The sequence below is a fragment of the Loxodonta africana genome, chromosome 25 (assembly GCF_030014295.1).
Source record: "Loxodonta africana isolate mLoxAfr1 chromosome 25, mLoxAfr1.hap2, whole genome shotgun sequence".
NCBI lineage: Eukaryota > Metazoa > Chordata > Mammalia > Proboscidea > Elephantidae > Loxodonta > Loxodonta africana.
This window is the reverse complement of record NC_087366.1, coordinates 43,002,331-43,026,905: the sequence shown is the minus strand read 5'-3', so window position 1 is coordinate 43,026,905 and position 24,575 is coordinate 43,002,331. Positions and strand designations below refer to the sequence as shown.

The 24,575-nt window shown below is 41.6% G+C and overlaps 1 protein-coding gene across 3 annotated transcripts in view; it reads left to right on the top strand.

Annotated features, from left to right (window-relative positions):
* The first annotated feature begins 7,779 nt into the window (after positions 1 to 7,779).
* RGS7 (regulator of G protein signaling 7) overlaps positions 7,780 to 24,575 on the top strand; it is a 572,799-nt gene continuing 556,003 nt past the window's right edge. The window contains exons 1-2 of one of the 3 annotated variants that reach the window (XM_010591044.3): positions 7,780 to 7,959; positions 9,006 to 9,131. In XM_010591044.3, the coding sequence (XP_010589346.1) occupies positions 9,054 to 9,131 (78 nt within the window). In that variant the 5' untranslated portion in view covers positions 7,780 to 7,959; positions 9,006 to 9,053. Of the gene's footprint in view, positions 7,960 to 8,135; positions 8,198 to 9,005; positions 9,132 to 24,575 lie in introns of those variants that run through there. The other 2 variants (XM_010591043.3, XM_064276719.1) reach the window with 2 other exon arrangements.

Genomic DNA, 24,575 nt, shown 5'->3' with positions numbered 1-24,575 from the left:
CATCTCACTCATAAATGTGAGTTTGCCGGTTCTCTGATATTAGGATGGCAGTCATAATTAACAGGAAAATGGCCGTAGGATAGACAAAAGCATGGTAAAAGAGAACAGTTCATTCATGAGGGTATTGGGATGTAAATAATTGAGATGTGACTACAAGGCAAAAGGTATTTCTTCAAAACCTGTCATTTGGGGTAACATTTCTCAGACCACTTAGCCTTTTTCACCCTGCTTACATCAACCTCAAATCAATTATCCTGTAAAATGTCAACGTAGAATTGTGAGCAGCCAAATCCCTTTAACGTTGTTCTCGTCTTTGTTCTTGTTCCCGTGTCACTTACAATTCTTTCACACAATAAAAGCCTCAAATTAATAAAGTACTTTATTCTAGAAATTCAAAATGCTTTCTTCACGTTACCATTTAATTAATCTCAAAGCCTTCCTCTGCGAAGTGGGTGTGTGGTGGGAAAAAGAATTATTCTTTCCTTTGAGGGCATGTCAGAAACACTTTTGAAGAGTAGATGGTTTGCATCCATAGTGGAACCTGTTGCTAGTTCAGTTGTGTTGAAAATTGTTGACTAGATTCTTCCAGTCTACCCAGTCTTTCAAGGAGAATCATGTTCATTGATTCACTCAGTCAATAAATCAGCAGATAATTACTGGGTACCTACTATATACATCAAGGAAGTCCTGGTGGCACAGTGGTTAAAGCGGTTGATTGCTATCCCACAGGAGAAAGATGTGGCAGTCTGCTTCCATAGAGGTTGATAGCCTCGGAAACCCTATGGGGTCACTATGAGTTGAAATTGACTTGATGGCAGTAGATTTAGTTTTTTTTTTGTTTTTGTTTTTTGCTATATATCAGGATCTCTGGTGGTGAAGGTTAAGAGCTACAGCTGTTATCGAAAAGGTCGACAGGAAACTCTATGGGGAAGCTCTACTCTGGCCTATAGGGTCACTATGAGTCGGAATTGACTCCACAGCAATGGGTTTTTTTTGAGGGGGGAGTTTGATTATACTTCGGGGCAGTGGTGGTTCAGTGGTAGAATTTACGTCTCTGATGCAGGAGAACCCGGGTTCCATTCCTGGCCTGTGTACCTCAAGCACAGTCATCACCCATCTGTCAGCGGAGGTTTGCATGTCGTGATGCTGAACAGGTCTCAGTGGAGCTTCCAGACTAAGGTGGACTAGGAAGAAAGGCTTGGTGATCTGCTTCTGAAAATCAGCCAGTTATACCTTGTGACTCACAAAGGTCCCATCCACTTTTGTTCCTAGGGATGCACTGGGACCAGGCAGCATTTTGTTCCATTGTGGATGGGGTCACAAGGAGTCAGGGGTGACTTGATTGCAGCTAACAGCAGCAACATTTATATATCAGATCCTCTTCTAGGCACCGAAGGTACGGCAGAGAATAAGAGAAAAAAACCCTGACCTGGGGGAGACAGACAACAAACATAGTAAATAAGTAAATAAATAGTAAATAAAATAAGTAAATAGGAAACAAAACAGTATGTTAGAAGGTGAAGAACGCTTTGGAAAGAAAATAAAGCAGTGTAAGGAAGGAGAGTGTTGGGTGGGGACATATCGTATCTTTATGGACGCCTTCTACCTTTGTTTTTTTTCTACCTTTGTTTGCCAACCTCGCTCTCCCCCCAAAAGGTACTTTCGTAACCACTGCTATGATAATTTTCTCACTTTTACAGCAAAATTGGCATAGCACTGCTTATGAAAATACCTCATGGGGGATGGGCACAGTTGATAAAAAAATGTAGAAGATTGACATTAAAAAATTTGTGTAAAAAACCAATAATTTTAATTAGGGTAGATAGGATAGGCTTCAACGAAAGGGTGACATATGAATAAACAATTGAAAAAAGATAGGGAGCAATGGCTGAAGGAAGGCATTCGAGGCAGAGGGAACAGCTAGTACAAATGTCCTGAGGTGGAGCAGGCCTGGAATGTTTAAAAAATCAAGGTCAGGGTGATTTGAACAGAGTAAGTAAGCAGCATTGTTGTTAGTTGCTGTCAAGTCAATTCCGATTTACGGTCACCCAGTATTTGTAGAGTAGAAACTGCTCTATAGAGTTTTCAAGGCTGTGACCTTTTGAAAGAAGATTGCCGGGCCTGTCTTCCAAAGTACCTCTGGGTGGGTTTGAACAGCCCACCTTTCGACTGTAGTAGTCAAGTGCTTCACTATTGATGCCACTCAGAGAGATACGAGTAAGGAGGAAAGTAGCACAAATTGTGGTCAAAAGAGGTAATGGAGCGTGAGATCGTGGAGGCTCTTGTAAGGATTTTAAAGACACCTTTTACTCTTTAGTAACGCGGGGAGTCATTGGGGGATTTTAAGCAGAGAAGTGACGTAACTTCCATTTTAAGTGATCACTCTGGCTGCTGGGTGGAGAATAGGTGTAGCTGGGAAGGGACGGAAGCAGAGAAGCCAATTAGGAGGCCATTTTGCCTTCATCCAAGAGAGAGTTGATGGTGGCTCAGATCACGGTGATAGAAGGGGAGGTGGTGAGAGGTGCCAGACTCTGGATATATTTTGTAGGTAGAGTCAATAGGATTTTGATAATCTGATTTGATGTGAATTGTGAGAAAAACGGAGGAATCTTTTATCTTTTGAACTAGACTGGGAACTCCTTGAGGGCAAAACTCACTTACTGTATTTCTATATATTCTCCATAGAAATAGAAGAATGTTTTATACACAACAAGTAAATGACTAAATATTTGTCTATATCAAAAACCAAACCTGTTGCCATCATGTTGATTCTGACTCATATCCAACCCATATACCCGGTGCCGTCAAAGTAGTTCATAATTTGGGGCCCCCGAAACCCTAAGGATTTTCAAAATAAATGCTTTTTCCAAATTATAAGTAAAGTTTTAATTGTTCCCAAGTTAAGTCCACTAAAGCTAAAAACAAGCAAACTTTGAAATTTCTTTGGGGCTCAAATTACACTACCTTGGTGAGGTAACAGGGCTTTTACCCGTTCGTTCTGTCTGACATGAGAAATTACCGTATTATTGCATTTTACAACTCAGCTTATTTTGGGAATTGGGGAAGAGTGTGACAAAAATCACAAAATGCAGGATCCACAAGGAAAATTATAAAAGAGATTTTGGATGGTGATGGTTAGGAATCACAGGTATACATGATTTTGGAAAGAAAGAAATGGAAAAAAGAACCACAGTATTCATAATTTTTTTTTTTTTTGTAGCTCATTCCTAGTATAAAGGTCCCCATTGGTAGGAGGAAAGTACAAGCAAGAACACGTTAAAATCGTACGTTCTAGATCCACAAGGGTTTTGAGAGATGGTCTTATCTAATTCCCTTAGTTTATATATGAAAAATGTAAGTCCTTGTCTCTTTCAGCTTCTGGCAGCCCTGGGTGTTGCTTTTTCTTTTTTTAATTTTTACAGTGCTTTAAGTGAAAGTTTACAAATCAAGTCCGTCTCTCATACAAAAACTTATATACTCCTTGCTATATGCTCCTAGTTGCTCTCCCCCTAAAGAGACAGCACATTCCTACTCTCCACCCTATATTTCCGTGTCCATTCAGCCAGCTTCTGTCCCCCTCGGCCTTCACATCTCCCCTCCAGACAGGAGCTGCCCACATAATCTCATGTGTCTACTTGATCAAAGAGGCTCACTCCTCACCAGAATCATTTTCTGTTTTATAGTTCAGTCCAATCCCTGTCTGAAGAATTGGCTTTGGGAATGGTTCCTGTCTTGGGCTATCAGAAAGTCTGGGGGCCATGACCTCCAAGGTCCTTCTAGTCTCAGTCAGACCATTAAGTCTGGTCTTTTTATGAGAAATTGAGGTCTGCACCCCACTGTTCTCCTGCTCCTTCAGGGATTCTCTGTTGTGTTCCCTGTCAGGGCAGTCATCTGTTGTAGCCAGGCACCATCTAGTTCTTCTGATCTCAGGCTGATATTCTCTGATTTATGTGGCCCTTTCTGTCTCTTGGGTTCATAATTACCTTGTGTCGTTGGTGTTCTTCATTCTCCTTTGCTGTAGGTGGTTTGAGACCAATTGATGCATCTTAGATGGCCACTTGCTAGTGTTTAAGATCCCAGACAGCCCTGGGTGTTTCTTGATGCTCCCCTGCTTTTAAACAGACCCTCACACGCTCTCTTCCCCCTGTATGTGACCCGGTTTCAATGTCTGTCCTCTTTTGTAAGAGGCTACTCAGAAGGAATTAGGATTAGAATCCACCAGAACATACCTTACTGTGGTATGATTTCAATAATTTAACTGATAACATCTACAAAGAAAAACCCTATTTCCTCAAGCTAGATCCCATTCACCGATGTAGGGGTTAGTACTTCAACATATCTTTTGGGGGAACTCAATTAAATCCATGACAATGTTTCAAAGAAAAAGAAGAGGTATGAATGACTTAACATTTTTGTCCCAAACAACTGGAAATATACTATTTACTGAGTCTGGGAATTGGGGTAGGAATAGGTTTATCAGGCAAAATCAGGAATTTGGTTTTGAATATGTTAAGTTTGAGACATCAATTAAGTATCCATGTGGAGGTATCGAGTAGGCAGCTGGTGGACTAGATTTCAGGGAATAGGTCAAGGTTGAAGATATACTTTTGAGAGTTATGAGGATTTAGGCGGCATTTAAAGGCATGAGCCTGAATTAACTCTCCTAGACAGTGCACTTATGTCAAGAAGATAAGAGCCTCAAAGACTGAGATCTGAGATGAACTAAATTTCTGTGGTCAAAGAGATGAAAAAGAGGAAGAAAAGAGGCTGAGGAAGATCAGCTAGTAATGCAGAGAGAAAAACAATTAAGAAGTATGTCTTGGTAGCCAAATATGCAAAGTTTTTGAGACAGTGAGAGGGATCAACTTGGTTAACTGCTGCTGAAAAGTCAATTAATATAACTGAGAAATTGACCCTTGGTTTTGGAAACCCTGGTGGCGTAGTGATTAAAAGTTCAGCTGCTAACAAAAAGATCAGCAGTTTGAATCCACCGGGCACTCCTTAGGAACCCTACGGGGCAGTTCTACTCTGTCCTATAGGGTTGCTATGAGTTTTGTTTGGTTTTGGTTTTAGCAACATGGAGGTCATTATGATCTTGACAAGTTGTGTCTTACTGCAGTTGTAGGCATAATGGCCTGAATGGAAAGAGTTCAAGACAGAAGGCAAGGAGAGGACGATTTTGGTGTAGAGATGTAGAGAAAAAGGGAAGTATGCCAAAGGAGATACACAGTTGATTCTTATTATTTGTGGTAGTTAGTGAATGCTGAATCATTTCTCCTAGGGGAAATACAACGTTAGGTTCCTGGGAGCTTCTAGTCACGTTTTTATCAACTGATTAATAAATAATCTTGTTTTATGTGTGTTTCTCTGTAAAGACACCTTATTTAATTGACATTTTTGGTTCATTAACACTGAACTCGTGGCCAAAGGCACTATAACTCATGGCTGAACAAAGCTTATCTAATGTATGTATTTTCTCCTTAAGGCCTTCTTGCACTTAGGAACGCTAGACAGCACTTCAGCACTGTACTGGGGGGCCATTTTAAACAGCAAAATTGCCAAAAAAAATTTAAAAAGCACAAAAATATGAAAAACATGCCAATAAACAGAGAAAAGGACAACTTGTTTATGAGAGCTGACATGAGAAATCAGAGTGTCACCTTGCTCGACCTCAGCTGAGAACGTGTGTACTGAGTGACTCACATTTCACTGCTCTGCCCATGTGTCCATGAATGATGGTGAAAATGTTGTGAGCACAGTAGACAGATAATGTTGAGCCTTGGCGGGCCTCTCTATGGGATAGAACCTTTACCTGAAGATGGAAAGAAGAAAGCCTGATATCTATAGGCAGCTCCATCTCAAGAGAACAAATGGTCAAACGGAGTCATGATGCCCAGTTATTCTTTCCAGATTTATTAATCTAAGGGATAAAGTGAACAAAGGGAGAGAGAGGGACTGAAGGGCAAGAGGTATGTTTCAGTTACAGTAAAAATGCTGAGACATTCAGAGAAGTTGGAAATAAAGGGGATTTTGCTGAAGAAGATCATGAGTTTGAGAGGGTGCAATGGAAAGATTTTGGGAATTGGGGAAGAGTGTGAGATGGGTGAGACAGAAGTGTGTGTAGGATACTTTGGGATACTAATCTTTGCCCCTCAGTATTTAGAACCACCAAATATACCCTTCAAAAGTATTTGTTCCTTGAGTGACACCTGACAGGGACCTGGGTGGTGGTATAGCCACCTGTGTTTGGTTTGGAAAGCAGACGTGATGCTGGGTTCAGGTCTATTCTGATTGGAACCAGGGGGTTAAGAAGGAGCTGGCTTGATTGTCTTCTATCTGTCTCTCTCTGCCCACAACTGGTCCAAAAGAGGAAGGAAAACTACCTTAGGTATTTATCAGCTTCCCAACTCTGCCCCTGAGAGATGGAGACACACGTTTCTTTATTATGTTCGTGTTGTTCATTGCTGTGGTATCAGCCCCAATTCATGGCGACCCTGTGTATAAGAGAATGAAACATGCCCAGTCCTGCACCGTCTTCATGATCCTTGCTATGTGTGAGTTCGTCGTTGTGGTTATTGTGTAGTAACTTCCAGCCTAGGCGGCTCATCTTCCAGTGCTATACCAGGTGATATTCTGTGATAATCTATTGGGTTTTCATTGGCTCATTTTTGAAAGTAGGTCACCAGGCCTTTCCTCCTAAACTATGTTAGTCTGGAAGCACCTCTGAAACTTGGCCACATGGGTGACCCCTGCTGGTATTTGCAATACAAGCAGCATGGCTTCCAGCATTACAGCAACACGCAAGGCACCATAATACGATGAACTGAAAGACGCATGGTGGCTTTACTGTAACTGGGCCCAAGTATGCTTTTTTTTTTTTCACTTTCATGTCATTCTAATCCTTGAGAGGAACCAGGTGTAGCAGCCTGAAGAACGCTTCTGGGGGATCAGCACCCCAGACCTTCTCTGAAAATGGCTACACCCTGAGAGGAAATTCCTCTAAGCACTTTCTGTCAAAGGAAAAACTCAGGCATTGGAGATGTTCCTGGTTTCACTGGTGGCAAGATTTTCACCTCCAGTCGGCTGCCTCCAGCTCGCTTCCCATTTCTCCAATATAGAAGGAAGCTGTGAAGGCCGCAGGCAAGCCGGTCTGAGTAATTAATTTGGTTCTGGCCATTCCTTTCTCGCCTAGGATGTTTCAATACACTCTCGTTAAATATTCTGTTATTTAAGGATAACAATAATAAATCATATGCTTCCTGGAGGAGTCATGAAGCATGCCATGAAATATGACGACTGCAAGGGTCTCCATCCATCCATCACCCGTCCACCCATGCACCCATCCACCTGTCCACCCATCCATCCATCCATCTCCAAAGTCGGACCTCTCTTTCCGTCTTATACCTGGCATTAAGCTCAGATCTGCTCGGCCTCCAGCGGCGCGTAAACCCGGGCGGAGTGGGCAAGAGCGTGAGCTGCCGGCGCCGGGGGCAGGGCTGCCTCCTCCGGATCGGCCAGAGGGTCAGCGGAGGCCCGGGAGGCCCGGCGGTCTGGTGGCTGCTGAGCCCAGCCCATCCCAGCCGGCACCTTTCGGGCGCCCCTTTCCCACGTGACTGTCCCCTCCTCCTCCTCCCAGTCGCGCGCACGGGCCGGGCGTCTCTACTCCCGCGCGCGCTAGGCTGGTCACAGTCCCCGCGAGGAGCAGCGAAGGAGCGAGCAAGCCGGCGAGGCCGCCGAGGGGAGCGGGCGCGAGCGGCGAGCTGCCGGAGCCGCCTGCGCACGGGCGGGCGGCGAGGGTGGCTGTCGCCTGCGCGGAGAGCCGGGGCGGCGCGGATTTCTCATCCGCCGAGTGTGATGAAGCTTCCCTGCCGCGCTCCTCCGCTAGCCGCCAGCTGACACCGCCTGCACCCAGCCCGCCGGGAGAGGCGACGCCGAGGGGCGGTGACCTTGGCCGAGGAGGTAAATAGGGGAGGCGGGAAGGGAGGAGGGAGAGCCCCCGGAGCCCTCTGCTTCCGCCCCACACCCACCCCCCGCTCTGCGCCGCGGGAGCGCGACGGGCGCAGGGGCGGCCGCCTCCGAGCTCAGCGCCCGGTTGCGCTGCGGGCGCCGCTCACCCCGCGCTGCACGGGGCTGACATCGCTGCGGGCTCCGGCGGCGGCGGCGCGGAGTACCGGCTCGCCTGCCATTTGCTGCCTCGGTGAGAGCCAAGCAAAGGGATCCGGGGCTGGGCTTTTCTCTCCTCTTTCTTTGACTGCTTGCTCTGAGGCTTCTGCAGTTAGCTTTCCACTGATGGTGACCCAGGTAATTGCCCGAAGGGTTTCCCTCCGACCAGTTCTTGTTGTTGGGACATATTCCGATGCCTTCTTGCAAAGATTAGGCTGGAATGCGTCCTGACTTGGAGGCGGAGTGGGTGAGAGGCGCGGGGCCAGTGGCTGGCAGTGCAGGCAGGTGGAAGTAGGCGAAGCGTACCCTGGCTGTGTGTGGGAGACCCTGGAGGATGAAGAAGAAATACACGTGCGGGAGAAGGACTCGGGGAACGGGCCTTTCTGATTCACCTGCTTGTGAGGAAAGGAGACATACACCTGAGGGAAAGTCTCCTGGCCCGGAGTGTTGCCTTCCGCTCTTTTGGGAACACAGCATCAAGTGGAGATTCAAGTATTGGGAGAGCCGAGAACCCTCCATAGTACAGAAGTGGTAACAGTGTAATTTTAAGGTGACCGTCAAATACTTTTTAAAATGAGTATGTAGAAATGAAGTCATTTAACTCCACAGCCAGAAGACTATGTCTAACTAGAAGACTGTGATTTCTTAAAATTCTCTGGGGGTACTGTAGGGGTAAACTCAGTTTTTTTTTTAAGTCCATATTCTGTGCCCCTTCCTCCAGCTAGCCCCAGCATGCCTTCCTGCTCTTATGGAGTGCTGTGAAAGATGAAGAGGAATTGAGGGCGTTAGCCCCTCAGGCACCACAACTAGGGTCTCATTGAAATCTTTCTAACCCTTTGTAGGGCAGACTGATAATTCCTGTATCTGAGAGCAACAGCGTTTGGGGTGACATGGCCCAGGGGAATAATTATGGGCAGACCAGCAACGGGGTGGCGGATGAATCACCCAACATGCTGGTGTACAGAAAGGTAAGGATTTCTTCACTTCCTTGGCAATAAGGAAACTTCTGACTTTCTTGATTTTTCTAAGATCAGGGTATAAATCAACTTTGTGGCTGGATTGGATGCCCCAGTTCACTCATGACTCCACACTATATTGGAAGATAATCTGCAGTTCTCAAGTGATAAATATATATGGAAACACAATGAAATCAATGAGGCTAGTCATACTTGGTCCTCGCACTTTCCTGTGGATTTTACATGGATTGATCTGTTCTCAGCAGTTGCAGCAAGCTGGGTATTCCATCTATTTTGTTTGTTACACACCTGACTTAATAGCATCCATAATAAGAATTAAGAAGTTCTTTTCGACTTACTCCTGAACATTTGAGATTACATACTGCATTATATTTTAGAAATGAAAATAGACCACTGTGCGGCTCTGTTGCAAGAATGAATGCTCCTGTGTGAACGTATGAGTGGTTTAGTGATTTTACTCCTGACTGAATACTTCTAGCTTTTTTGTTGGTTTTGTTTTCTCCAAAATTATTTTTTCCTTGTGTTATTTCTATGACTTTGCTTATGGGCATTTTTGTCCTAGTGCCATATGTTCATTAAAAACCTTGGTATTTCAGAGGGTTTTTTTTTTTGTTTTGTTTTTTTCTTTTTGCCACAAGCAGACCTGACAGCTTTATGCATTTTATAGCAATGCTGTCATCAACAAACTTCTAGACACTGAGCTACCGTGATAAAGATGCATTTAGATATTGTGTGTGCTTCAGAGTGGTTGCTTGGGTAACTTCACACTGGACATAATCAATAATCTTTTTAAACTTAAGGGAGCAGGATTGTTTATTTAACTTCTGCACCCATCCTTTTCACTGCTTTTTATGCTAGGGTCATTGTTCTTTAGCGCATTATTTGGAGTATTTATTGGACATTCTTTGGTTACCATTAGCAGTGGCAAAAAGGAAATCATACCTTGAAACCAACCAAGACAGTTGTTGAGGGTTTTGATTAGCATGAGCCCATTGAAGAGTCCGGGATGAGTTTGCATTTGTTGCTTCGGCTGGACGATCAGAGCCGATTATCGGTAAAGGTGAAAAGCTATGCACTGCCTTGACCTATCCTAAATTAAAACTTTCCCTCTCTGGCCGGGCATCATTAAAAGCGAGTGATAAATGCTGTATATGGTTGAGGGAATAATTGTTACTGCTTTAACGAGGAGGTGTGTGGCATCCTGATGAGGAAGGCTGGCTGCTTTCTCTCTAGCCTTGCAGACAGCGCTGTATTGTGTACCCACAAATGCAGTTGTGTATGTCTGGGGCAACACAGTATGAAGGGAACGAGAAATTGGGGATTAGTTGCCTCTTTTAGTCTTAAATCGTTCCAAATGGATATATCAGGGAAATAATCCACTCGAGCTTAAATTATGACTCTTGTATTTCTCTGTCGATTGAAGTAACTGGATATTTGCCCAGTCTACATAGAGTTGGCTCTGAGCAGAAGGATTTATGGGGCGAGTTATGTGTTTTTAAATGCTAAAATATTTTCTTACTGTTTGATGTGACTTTGCATATTGGGATAGGTAAGATGTGAGAAATTTAAATCCTGTCTTACACAGTATATACAGTGTGAAGAGCTGGACTTTCAGATATACAATTATAGTAGTGAACTCATTTTGTTGAGTCAAACAACTGTATTCTCTCTGTTCCCTCTAAAGGGTTAGGACTGAATTGATGGGACGTTTAACAGTTATCTTGATTAGAAATCAAGTTAATGTGCCATCCATCCGTGTGACTCATTTAGTCAGTTATTGTGAGAAGAAACGCAGTATGAGGGTGGAAGTTTTAGCAATAGTTCTCTGACTGTTTAGTGTACCTGAGCCTTGTAGTGCTAATTTTTTGTTTATTCTAGAAATTGTTATATAACCTCAAATTGCTGTTTGTGCTGTTTGTAAATTAATAGGCTATAATGATTTCAGAAAGGGAGTATAATTACTCCCAGTGCTGTTATTTTGTTGGTTTAGCTTAGAATCTGTGCTACCTCATTTCTCTCCTTTTCTGAGCCCTTTTTTAGGGTTAATGGCACGCATAATTTATTTTTAGAAAGACTTCTGTGATAATTACTAGAAATATAACTCAGATTAGTGAATTTTGCTCCTAGTTTAACTGCCTGTCCTTTTATTCTCTGAGCATATGTTTTTGAACTCTGTGATGTAAACAATAACATATGCCTAAACATGAGATCATTTACGTAAGGAAATACAGTCCGTGGTTATCACTGGCTAGCTGGAAAGTCTGATGGTCCACATCTGCATGCAGACAGATGATGTGACGTCACGGATTGTATGTGACTGTTCTTCCTCTGTTTCTCATATCTCATGGGATTTATGTTTAAGGTCTTCTCACAAAATTCTAATGTGAAGAACAGCAAAGTCGTTGGAGAAGGGTGTAGGTTGAGTAGATAACGTGTGTTGGGATATTCCAACTGCTCCACCTTCGTAAATGAACAAGGACTATGTAACACATGCTTACCGATCATGACGCCAATCAAAGGTTTAGGAAAGAACCTTATTCTCACAGTGCAGTGCTCAGTAACAGCCGAGAGAAGGATAGACTTTATAGACTCATGCCAGCTTTCCACTTCTACTTCACAGTTTATGAAAGTATAAAAGTGTGTTCTGAACCAGAAACGGCCTCCTGGTGTTCTCACTGTCTTCCCCGCTCTCTCCCCCATGCCACCTCTCCTTTACCGCTCAGGATTTGTTTACTGCTCAGGGTTCTGATGATTCGGGCACACTAAAGATATGTCTGTGTTGTGTCCATTTCATCTTTATAGGCTATAAGTACGTACAAACATCCCTGAGAGGGATAGGAAACAGAGATGGAGACCCAACTGGAATGACACAGACGAGAGCTGGGCTGCGTGGATTTCTGGTGTTTGTCTTTTGCCTCTTTCCATCACGATTATCTTCATGGATTATAGGAGTTCCCCCAAATAACAGAAAATCTCCATGGACCTTTTTTTTTTTTTTTTTCCATGAAGTCCATAGTAATTTTATGGCTATTACAGAAAAAACGTATGATGGATATAAATATGACCCTCTAGGCTGAGTGAGTTGCTGCCATATTGGTAGTAATCCTGCCTCACTAACCAGCAATGGTACCTGTAAGTTAGTGCCTGCTGTTTGCTAACAGCTCTTTGGCTTAATATGAGGGCTAGCTATAGGCTTAATTTGATGCCAGAGGTACATTTAAAAAATGAATTTTCAACTTTTTTTTTTATTGTGGTAAAATTGACATATAAATAAATTCTATTTTAATCTTTTTGAAATGTACAATTCAGTGGCATTAATTACATTCACTGTGTTATGCAACGATTACCACTATCTATTTCCAAAAGTTTTTGTCACCCTAAACTGAAACTTTACACTCATTAGGCACTAACTCCCCATTCCTCTCTGCCCCTTAGCCCCTGGTAACCGCTAATTAACTTTCTGCCAACTTCTTGAAGCAGAGGTGACAACTCAGAACTCATTTTGTTTTGTGGGTCTCAAACGCTATTCTTACCGTCAGTCTGCTTTGGGGGCAGCCCTGGCTCTGAAGATGACTGTGCTGGATCCCAGAGTACAGGGAGACACACTCCAAATTGGGTGTCTGGCTAGCACGCTGCCCCTTAGACAGTACAGATCACTTTTTGTCCAGCAGAAGACATTTCTGCATTTGAAAAACACAATTTCTAGGGTACCTTGGTGCCAGTACTTCAAATTAGCTGGAATGTTGGCTTTTTTGCTAGCAAGGATGACCAATACTTTTTGATATTATTGCAGCAAGAGTTTGTGCCCCAGCTGTCAGAAAAGAAAATGAAAATGTTGTTTTCGTTTATTATCTTACTGGAATTAATAAGTTTTAGGAAATAGCTAGCCTTTCAAGTTCCCTATGCCAGTCTTCTCCTGTCTTTCTTGCCCTCACCTATTCTCGCCCCCATTCTACTCCCCTCCCCTCCTTTCCTCTGTCTTCATCATCCATCTAGTCACTCTCTTTCTATTCTGTTATTTTTTCTCTTCAATATAGACCTGAGAATGAAGGTATGGTTTTCATTAAGATGCAGTTAATTTTAGTTGTGAAAGGGAAAATGACGTCTTTTGGAGAAGAGACTAGATACCAGCCTGGTTTAAGTACCTATTAGGCCCAGCTACTTAAATAAGGACTTTCAAACATGGTATCATATTGAGGTAGTGGCAAAAGGTTAGTATTTGAGGATTAAGACCACTTCATTCTTGAAGAGCAAGATGGGACCACTGATCTGTCTTACACGAAGGCATAATAGAAGCTGTTGCCCCACTAGGAAGATCTTTGCCGGTTAACTTGACCTAGATGTTGTCTTTGAAAGCTATTTCTAAAGTGAATTAGTTCTGTGAATATAGACATTACCACAAGAAAGGGAAATGACGATTTCTTTTTCTCAGAAGATGGAGCAACAGACATTACTGGTCTCTTAGTGGTGGGTTAGCTGACATTTTCTGCGTTAGCTCAGTGGTTTTGTCTCTTCAGAACTGGCCAGTCATGTAAACCTTGAGGGCGTCTATATTCCCCTCCTCCAGTTCCCTTATAAAAAATTATCTTTGATATTTTTGAACCTTAGTTATCTTTTTTTAAAATTAACATTTGTGTTTTTGGTGAAAGTTGACACAGCAAGTTAGGTTTCCATTTAACAGTTACTACACATGTCACTCAGAAGCATTGGTTACACTTTTCATGATGTTTTAACATTCTCATTAATTCCCTTCTGGATGTTTCCCTTCCAGTAATCTGATTTCTCTGTCCCCTTACCCTTTCATCTTTGCTTTAGAGTAATTGTTGACCATTTGATCTCATATAGACTATTTTTTAAAGGCATGAAGTACTCACTGGTGATATTTTTTGTGAGCCAATCTGTTATTTAGCTAAAAGAGTGCCCTCAGTGGGTAGTTTCAGTTCAAGGTTTATAGAGTATCTCAGTATGATAGTCTCTAGTCTCAACTGGTTCAGTAACTCTGGACTTTTTAAGAGTTTGATTTCTGTTCCACATTTTTCTCCCCATCTATCAGGATTCATCTGTTGTAGCCCTAATCAGAATGGTTGTTGGTAGTAGCCAAAACCCAAAACCAAAACCATTGCCACTGATGGGTCCTGACTCATAGCAACCCTAAAGGACAGAGTATAACTACCACATAGGGTTCCCAAGGAGCAGCTGGTAGATTCAAATTGTCGACCTTTTGGTTAGCAGCTGAGCTCTTGATCACTGTGCTACCAGGGTTCTTAGTGGTAGCTAGGCACCATCTAATTCTTCTGGTCTCGGGGTAGATATGGCCATGGTTCCTGTTAGTCTTGTAGACTGCTTGCTTCTCTGAGTCTTTGGTTCTCTTCTTTCTCTTTTTCTCCAGGGGAGAGGAGACCAATAGTTATATTCTGGATAACCACTCTCAAGCTTTTAAGGCCCCAGATGTTACTTACTGAACTAGGATGTAGAACATAAACTTTATAAAGTATATTATGCCAGTTGACCAAGTTGTCCCACAAGACTATGGTCTTAAGCCTTCAATCCCAGAAAACCAATCCCAGGAGGTGTTTGGTTATGTCTAAGAAGTGTCTGTGACTGTTCCTCCTATGTGCTTTATTATACATATGAACATACATGTGTGCACGCAGGTATATATGCATATATGTATGGCTACCTGAATATATCTACACATACATACCCACATATACATACCTATACATGTATAAGTATAAATATGTACATAAATAACCACATGCTATAGATTGAATTAAGTCCCCCCAAAATGTGTGTCAACTTGGCTAGGCCCTGATTCCCAGTACTGGTGTGGTTGTCCACCATTTTGTGATCTGATGTGATTATCCTGTGTGTTGTAAATCCTAATCTCTATGATGTTAATGAGACAGGATTAGAGATAGTTATGTTAATGAGGGAGGACTCAATCTACAAAATTAGGTTGTATCTTTAGTCAGTCTCTTTTAGGATTTAACAGAGAGAAGCAAGGAGAAAGACAAGGGGACCTCATGCCACCAGGAAAACAGCTCTGGGAGGGGAGTGTGTCCTTTGGACCTGGGTCCCCGTACTGAGAAGCTCCTAGATCAGGGAAAGATTGATGAGATGACAAGGACCTTCCCCCAGAACCCACGGAGAGAGAAAGCCTTCCCCTGGAGCTGGTGCCATGAATTAGGACTTCTAGCATCCTAAACTGTGAGAGAATAAATTTCTGTTTGTTGAAGCCATCCATTTGTGGCATTTCTATTATAGCAGCACTGGATGACTAAGACAGCACACATATATATTTTTTATTGTTGTTGTGGTTGCTGCAAAGTTATGTATTTTCTAGCATTTACCAAAAATGCTAAATGTTTTTCTGTGTGTGTATGTACTGAACCTTTGTTAATCTTGATCTGTCTGGGGTTAGTGCGCCTCTGGGTAGTAGTAGAAGTGAAGAGTATTTATGATAACAAGATAAAGGCCCATTAAAGAAAGAAGGAATGTTTGTAAGTAGATAATCACAAAAATCACGAACCTTTAAACCCTTAGATTTCTAAATTAGGTGCTTGGATGGGAGATGGGTGATGTGAGAAATATTTTGCCATTTCTGAAAAATTTATAAACAGTGTTTCCTGTAAGTTAAATTATTTGAAAGCACCTTTCTGGACCATGAAATTTTCTCTACCATAAATATTATTTTCAGTAAAACATGTTTCAGAAGATCTGTTTGAATCAAATGCAGGTCTGTTTTTCGCTCAGTGACATGAATACTGACATGTGTCCTGAGATAGGCTGGGCCCACTATGGGTGACATTTCCACTGAGAAGCAGACAGAAACATTTTATGAATAATAATTTAATGATGAATTTTGGATAATAATTAACTTGTGTTCGGAGCAGGGAAGCCTCCTATGGTTGAGCTCTTTCTTCACCAATTACTGCTTGTCAGTGCTATTTGTGGGATTAAGATAAGGGTTTATGGCCAGATTTTTATTTCCTTCATTTCCCACCTCCAGCCTTCCTGAATCTAATTGATCAGAGGAAAGTGCAGATATACAAAAGAGAGGCTATCTAGGGACTTTATTGCCTTCTAATAGCCTTTGTGGTTCTACTGAGTGATGGAAAGCAGGGTATTTTTACCCTGTGGGTAATGGAATGTGATCAGTACAGAGAATAAGGAAATATTTTCAATTTGGACAATTTAGTGACATAACAGATGTTGAATATCCTTGAAAACAGGATTGTAGAACAAAGTAACATAAACAGTTGGCCCTTGATCCCCCTCTTCCATGACATTCATAGGAAGGCACTTGAATGTCAGGGTTACAGAGACTTTTATCTTACAAAATATCCATCTAATTATAAAATAATTGTGAATGATAGAGAGGTGCCCCAGTTCCTTGGGGGGGAGGGGGGAAGCTCTGCCTCTCTGTGCCATTTGCCCAAGAAAATATAATGATTTAACTTGCATTTTTTAAAAATTCCCATTCCCTTGTGTCTGATTCAGTTAACAAAGGTCTCAGGACGTTGGGACTCTGATAGACAATCATGACCACGACTCCAGCTGCATTGAAATTGACACCTGGTTTGGACTGGAAAATACTTTGAGTAAAGGGTCTATCCGGAAAGATAAGGTGTTATTCTGTTTTCTGAAAAAATAAATGGCAACCTGGCAACTTTGGAAAGTTAGCAGGCTTCTTAGGATGAAGTCTAGGGATCTTCTTATTTGAGGCTCTTTCTGGTCATTAGCAAGTAAAATTGTGCTTCAGGAGACAAAGGGTTGAAATGAAAGAAGCCTTCTTGGTTTTTAAATCTTGGCTCTGCTGCTGTTTAGCTGTGTAGTTAGCTACCAAAGTCCTTTCACTTCAGTTTTCTTTCTCTAAAATGAAAAATAAAAGTACTTCTTTCATAGGCCTATTTGATGCTATAATGAGATAACCTAGGGAAAATGTCTTGAATAGAGCCTAACATACCAGGTCCTCAATAAATTTATGCTAATATTATAATTAATATAAATCTGTTATTATCTTACCAAATAATTATTCATTACTTAAATAATTACTAAATGCCTTCTATGTGACAGGCAGGGAGTCTAATATATTGTCACTTTTTTCAATAGAGAAAGGTATACATTTTCATCATCTTCACTCTTGTCTCCCTGGTACTGTAAGGAGACAGATTCTGTATGATACTTTGGTAATACCAGTTTTATGACACAGTGTTCTGTCTTATATTATTTGGCTCATATGGCCAGTTTCTTCTATTTTTAATAAGCTCTTTGAAACCTTGTCTTAATATATCTTCGAAGTCCACACAGTACTTTGGATATCATGAAAACTAAATAAATTCTTCCCAGTTGCGGTTGATTCCCACCCATGGTGACCCCGTGTGTGTGAGAGTAGAATGGTTCTCCTTGGGTTTTCAGTGGCTGATTTTTCAGAAGTAGATCGCCAGGCCTTTCTTCTAAGGCATGTCTGGGTGGACTTGAGCCACCAACCTTTTGGCCTCTCCCAGGGCCTTGAAATAATTCTTAGAATCCAGAAATTTAAGAGGTAAAAGGGACCTCAGAACTTGTCAACTTTTTCATTTTGCAGATTATGAAATTAGGATGAGAGGAGTGGCGTGATTTGTCTAAGGTCACATGGCTTAAATTAAGGTCTTTGTTTTTCTACAGCATCTCTCTCTTTTTTAAAAAATAAATGCAGTAATTCATTGTGTTTGTAGTTCATTGTCAGTAAGTAATCAGCACCCTGGTTACTCCATGGATATTCGTGGATTACCCCAGGATGTCTAAATCCCCACTGTGATTACATTACTAAATGCCTTTTTCCTTTGAACTCTAGTTTACCTATTGGAGCCCAGGAATGATAAGACCTGTTCCAATTGTACTTCTGTTTTTTCTTTGATCCAGACTGGAAGTTTTGGACTCATAAAGACCCAGAATTTGATGCTATATGGCAATACTGTTTAATAGAACTTTCTATGATGATGGAAATGTTCTATATATGCACTGTCCAATATGGTAGCCAATAGCCACATGGGGAAATTGAAAACTTGAAATGTGACTAGTGTTACTGAGAAATTGAATTTTAAATTTTATTTTATTTGAGTGTATTTACATTTAAATAGCTCCATGTGGCTAGTGGTGTATTCAGCAGCACAGTAAGAAGGAATAAAGGCTTTTGGAAAAATAGCATCAAACTCAAGAAAAGAAGTAGTATATTATGCTGCACTTAGCTTTCCATTTGGCACGTGACAAAGTAGGGCTGAACAAATTTTTTTTTTCCTTTTTTTTAATTGGGCTTTAAGTGAAAGTTTACAAATCAAGTCAGTCTCTCATACAAAAACTTAGGTACACCTTGCTCTGTACTCCTGGCTGCTCTCCCCTTAATGAGACAGCACACCACGCTTCTCTACCCTGTGTTCCCCGTGTCCGTTCAGCTAGCTCCTGTCCCCCTCTGCCTTCCCATCTCACCTCTAGACAGGAGCTGCCCACATAGTCTCATGTGTCTGCTTGAGCCAAGAAGCTCACTCCTCACCAGTATCGTTTTCTGTCTTACGGTCAAGTCCAATCCCTCTCTGAAAAGTTGGCTCTGGGAATGGTTCCAGTCTTAGGTTAACAGACGGTCCAGGGACCATGACCTCCGGGTTCCCTCTCGTCTCAGTCAGACCATTAAGTCTGGTCTTTTTATGAGAATTTGAGGTCTGCATACCACTGTTCTCCAACTCCATCAGGGATTCTCTGTTGTGTTCCCTGTCAGGGCAGTCATTAGCTGTAGCCAGGCACTGTCTAGCTCTTCCAGTCTCAGGCTGATGTCGTCTCTGGTTTTTGTGGCCCTTTCTGTCTCTTGGGCTCATATTGACCTTGTATTTTTGGTGTTCTTCATTCTCCTTTGCTCCTGGTGACTTGAGACCAATTAACACATCTTAGATGGCCACTTGCTAGCGTTTAAGACCCCAGATGCCATTCACGAAAGTGGGATGCAGAATGTTTTCTTCACACCTTTTGGTATGCCAATTGACCTAGGTGTCAATGGTCCCCAGGTCCCTATCCCTGCTATTCTGGCCTTCGAAGCACTTGGTTGTATTCAGGAAACTTCTTTGCTTTTGGTTTAGTCCAGTTGTGCTGACCTCTCCTGTACTGCGGCCAACAGATGATTTTTTTAAAAGATTAAAACAAGAGTAATGTTTTAAAGGAACCCTGGTGGTGCAGTGGTTAAGAGTTTAACTGCTAAACAAAAGGTTGGCAGTTGGAATCCACCAGCTGCTCCTTGGAAACCTTATGGGGCAGTTCTCCTCTGACTCATGACCTGATAAGGAGATGGTAGATATGATAAATGACATCAACTATCCACTGAATTTACATACTTGTGTGTGTGTGTGTGTGTGTGTGTGTGTTTTGTTTTTAGTCCTGCAGAGACTTTTAGTGGTCTTTGGATGGTAGTCCACTTAAAGTGGATGACAGAAGTTTTCTGTTCAGGAAGACAAAGGCCTGGATATAACCCGAAGGGCTGTTATGAGACCTCAGGTGATTTGCTGATGTTGAAAGTATTTCAGCTAACCTCTGTCTTCTGGCATCTCAGAGATGTTTTGCAGCCGCTCCTATTCCTGACAAGGCTAAGGAAAAGCTTCTGGATAAAAGGAATATAAGGTGGTTTGAATCCTTTCTGAGAATTGAAAATTGGGATATACAAGAATCCATTTTGGGGGGGTCAGTTCCCTTTTGTAATGTGTTAGAACTTTTAGAAGAGGGTAATAAGCTCGTGGGGAAGTAGCTGGAATGGAGGAACAGAGATCCCAAGTCAGAAGACCTGGATGTGAGTTCTGCCTCTGCCCCTAACTAGCTAGCCGTGAGTCTGGGCAAGTTTCTTAACTTCTCTTAAGTTTCATTTTCCCTATAGAGTTAATAGAGATGGCTTCACAGAATCATTGAGAATGTTACTTGAGATATAATTAAAAATGCCTGACTCTGAGCGATTGACAAGTGTGTTCTTATGGATTCTTCTTTTTGGGTATTGTGGAAATGGCTGAGACTCCTTGCAAGAGTAAATTTTGCAAAAGGCTTCCTGTCAGTCTTGCCCTGCCGGCTGAGCCTCTGCCCGGCTGTAGGTCATGCAGAAGCCCACCTGACATGAGTTCCCCACTTTGACCATTGCTGGAAGATGGCAAGAATAATACAATTCTACATGACCTTCTTCGGCCATAGAAGACTTTTGAGTGTCAGCCAAACTGGTTTTGTAGAAAGTTTTTCTCTAGTACAGAAATTTCTGGAAATATTTCCTACCCTTAATGCGTCAGATGACATATGCCTCAACAGTTTGAAGAATGATTGCTTTCTTAGTTATCTAGTGCTACCAGAACAGAAATACCACAAGTGGAAAGCTTTAACAAACAGAAATTTATTCTCTCACAGTTTAAAAAAACAAAAAAATTTTTTTTTTTTTTTTAGAAATACGAATTCAGGGCCCTAGCTCCAGGGGAAGGCATCTCTTTCTGTAGGTTCTGGGGGATGGTACTTGTCATGAATCTTTCCCTGGTCTAGGAGCTTCTCAGTGCAGGAACCCCGGGTCCAAAGGATGCACTGTGTCCGGTTGCTTTCTTTTTGGTGAGAGGTACCTGCCTCTCTTTTTTTATATCTCAAAAGAGATTAACTGAATACACAACCTAATTTTGTAGTTTGAGTCCTCCCTCATTAACATAACTGCCTGTAGTCCTGCCTTATTAACATCAGAGGTTAGGATTTACAACACACAGGAAAATCACATCAGATGGCAAAATGGTGGACAACCACACTCTACTGGGAATCATGGCCTAGCCAAGTTGACACACATTTTGGGGGGACACAGTTCAATCCATGACAAATGCCATATAGATAGAACACATTATTACCAATATTTCTCTCTCTGAACTTTTCTAGGTGCATTTCTTCTGGGAATCAATGTCACTTGTCACTTGCTCTACATCGTATTCTCACTATTTTGTTTTTGGAGTTCTGTTTATTGTTAATTAGAATAGTTGCCATTTGTTGAGTGCTTACCATATGCCAGAGGCTTTGCATGTATTACCCGTTTTCCTTAAAATAATGTCGCTTCTAGGTTAGTAAGGAGCCTGGTGGTGTGGTGGTTAAAGCGCTCAGCTGGTAAGCGAAAGGGAGAAAGATGTGGCATTCTGCTGCGGTAAAGATTACAGCCTAGAAACCCTATAGGGAGTTCTAATCTGTCCTGTAGGGTTGCTATGAGTCAGAATCAACTCGTTGAGTAGGTGATTAGTATCCAGTTTTTCTGATAAGGAAGCTGAAAACTGACTCCCAGAGACTGAGCATCTCATGATTGTTCAGGGGTTAGGTTGGAGACACCCACTTTTCACTGCTTTGTTGCTAGCGCTTGAACAATGGTGCATCCATGAATATTGATTGCATAAGTGCATGAATGAATGCATGAACAAACAGTTGAATGAATGAATGCCGGGTTCAAAGACCCTATTCTTGCCCCTTCACTGTGTCGCCATCTGGCTATAATACAGGCCACTCAGAATTCAGTTCCATTCAGACCATATACGTTGAACCTGGCTACGTATACAGTGCTATGATAGGCACTGAGGATAGAGCTGTTGACAAAACAGACATGGTCTGAGCCCTCACTGAGCTTACTTTTTACAGTGACGAAGACAGACGTCAAGCAACTCGTTCATTATAGCGTAGTTAGTGCCACATGGGGGTAGAATTGATTGTATTTATTCTTGATCATCTGGTTTCTAAAGTAAATATTATATTGACCCGTATCTTCTATTTGCTGTTCTAAGTGTCTAGCACAGTGCTGAGGCTCTAACAGCCTCAGCACTTAGTGAATACTTAGTCAATGAGCTAAATGGAGCTAAGCTGATGTTGAAAATTCTCATGGGTTCACTGAGACAGATACGGCAAAGGTATCAACCTTATCACTTAGAAAACCCAGTGCCTGTTTTCACAGGCTCTCAATCAGGCACCCCCAATTCTGACAACTCAGGAATGAGGTGATCCTTAGCTAGCAAGAAAGGGGACAGAGATACTCTTGGAATTAAAGAAGTGACACAGTGGCTGCAATGATGGGCTCAAAAACACAGCAATAATTTTGAGGATGGCACATGACCAGGCAGTGTTTCATTCTGTTGTACACAGGATCACTGTGAGTCAGAACTGACTCCACTGCACCTAGCAACACTTTTAAAGCTTAGGCTTTGCAGCTAGACTGTCTGGGTTAAAATTCACTTAATACTCCTGAACTTGAATCATATTACCTTACCTCTGTGTGTCAGTTTCTTCATCTGTAAGATGGGGATAAGAATAATAGTAGATTACTGTGAAGATTACATAAATAGTGGTGTCAAGCCTGATGAATAGGAAACATTCAACATATGTTAACTGTTAAATGCTAATGATCAGAAAAAAGGACCTGGATTTCCCTGTATGTGGAAATGATGGCACTTTCCTTTACAGATTTTATTTTTTGGATGTATTTTAGAATTTGCTGCTCTTCCTTGGCTCTTGATATTTTGTTTAGAGCTATATAATATGGTAAATAAACAGTATGTAGTACTTAAAAACTTTTTTATTATGGTAAGGTTAAAAAAACTCAAGAGTAAATAATATAAAGAACCTTCATGTACCCATCGACTATTAAAAACAAAAGTTACAACAATTAACAACAACAAATAGAGCAGTTGTTGTCAAATGGATTCCATCTCATGGCGACTGTATGTGTATCAGAGTAGCGCTGTGCTCTACAGAGTTTTCAATGCCTGATTTTTTTTGGAAGCAGGTCACCGGGCCTTTTTTCCGAGGCACCTCCAGGTGAGTGTGTACCACCAGCCTTTTAGTCAGCAGTTGACTATGTGAACCATTTGCACCATCCATGGACTCTGCTTGTAAATTTTGTTTCCTTTATACTTTCCCATTCCCCCTATGCCCTAGTTAATTATTTGGAAGCCAATTCCAGAGAGTATATCATTTAGGACGTAAATTCTATGTATATAGCGTACCTTTTATGAAGGTCAAGGTAAATGAAAGGGTAATTACTGTATTATTTGCCTTGGAATAATCGCACATTCTACCCCATGAGTTTTAAAAGGCAGGATAGATTGTCCTCAGAAACAGGAGTCTGAATCAACTCCACAGCGACAGGTTTTTATATGACTGCTTAAGTTTCTGTCTAATCAAAATTGTGTTATTGTTTGTTTGAATTTCTGAGCTAACTTTTTAGAAATGGGGAAGTCATTAAAGTCCTTGTGAATTTTTAATTGCTTTACATTTACTTATTATTAGCTAAGTATCCACTGAGAAAAGATGAACTCCCAGCTGTGGACTGATATGTCATTTCATTAACAATTGGGATAATTTCATGGAGCTTATGCCTCTCCTTTTAGCACCCCAGTTGATCTTATTGGAATAACTAATATTATTTGAATTACTGAGATTTCCTTTATTACCATTGGGCACTAGAATAGCATTTGTTGACTCTCTTGATGGAGAGGATATTTTTACCTGCTGGTGTGCCGAGGGACCTAGTATTTTCCTACTCTTGGTTCCATGATGAACTTGCTATGATATACACAGTTTCCTATAGGAATATCATTTCTATCTGACTAATATTAAGGTGGACTCTTTGGGTAGTGCAAAAGGTTGGAAGTTCAGGTCTACCCAGATGCTCCTCAGAGTAAAGGCTAATATTGGACAAGTCACTTTCTGTGAGCCTCAGTGTGAAATGGGGATAATAACTCCCGCTGCACACTGAGGTTGGTAGGATCAAACCTGATAACATATAAGGAACTGAACCTGCAGTGTCATTTAATAATTTTGTAACACCAGTGGAATGTCTCTATGTGTTTTAATGCCTTTAATCTGTAAAATCTACATCACATGAAAACGGGACTAAAACCCAGTAGGTGTCCCCCGAATGGTGGTTAAGTTTGATCCTAGCTTTTCCCACTGCTTCCCAATGCTGCTTAAATGGAGCACCCCAGTTCAAAGACCCTTGTGCCAGTCACATTCCTGTGAAAGGGCAGTTCTCTGTCTCTCTTCTAACATCTCCCCTTTGCCTTTTTGCTTTCCTGTCTCTGTCTATATAACTCCTTTCTTCACTAACATTTTTTTTTTTTGCTTCTATCTCCTTCTTTATCTTCTTGCTTCTCCCATTTCCCTTCAAATTCACCCTCTGTTTCTTGAAGTTGCTAGCCAGTCTTTTCCATTTCGTCTAATCTCTGTACTTTTATCTCTCTTCTATCTCAGTTTTTTCTGTCTTTTGAGCATTTGTGTCTTTCTACCCTTGGGTTCCAGGTTTTTAGTTAGACTGAAGCCTCAGTAATTGATCTTTTTTTAAAATAATTTTTATTGTGCTTTAAGTGAAAGTTTACAAATCAAGTCAGTCTCTCACACAAAAACCCATATACACCTTGCTACACACTC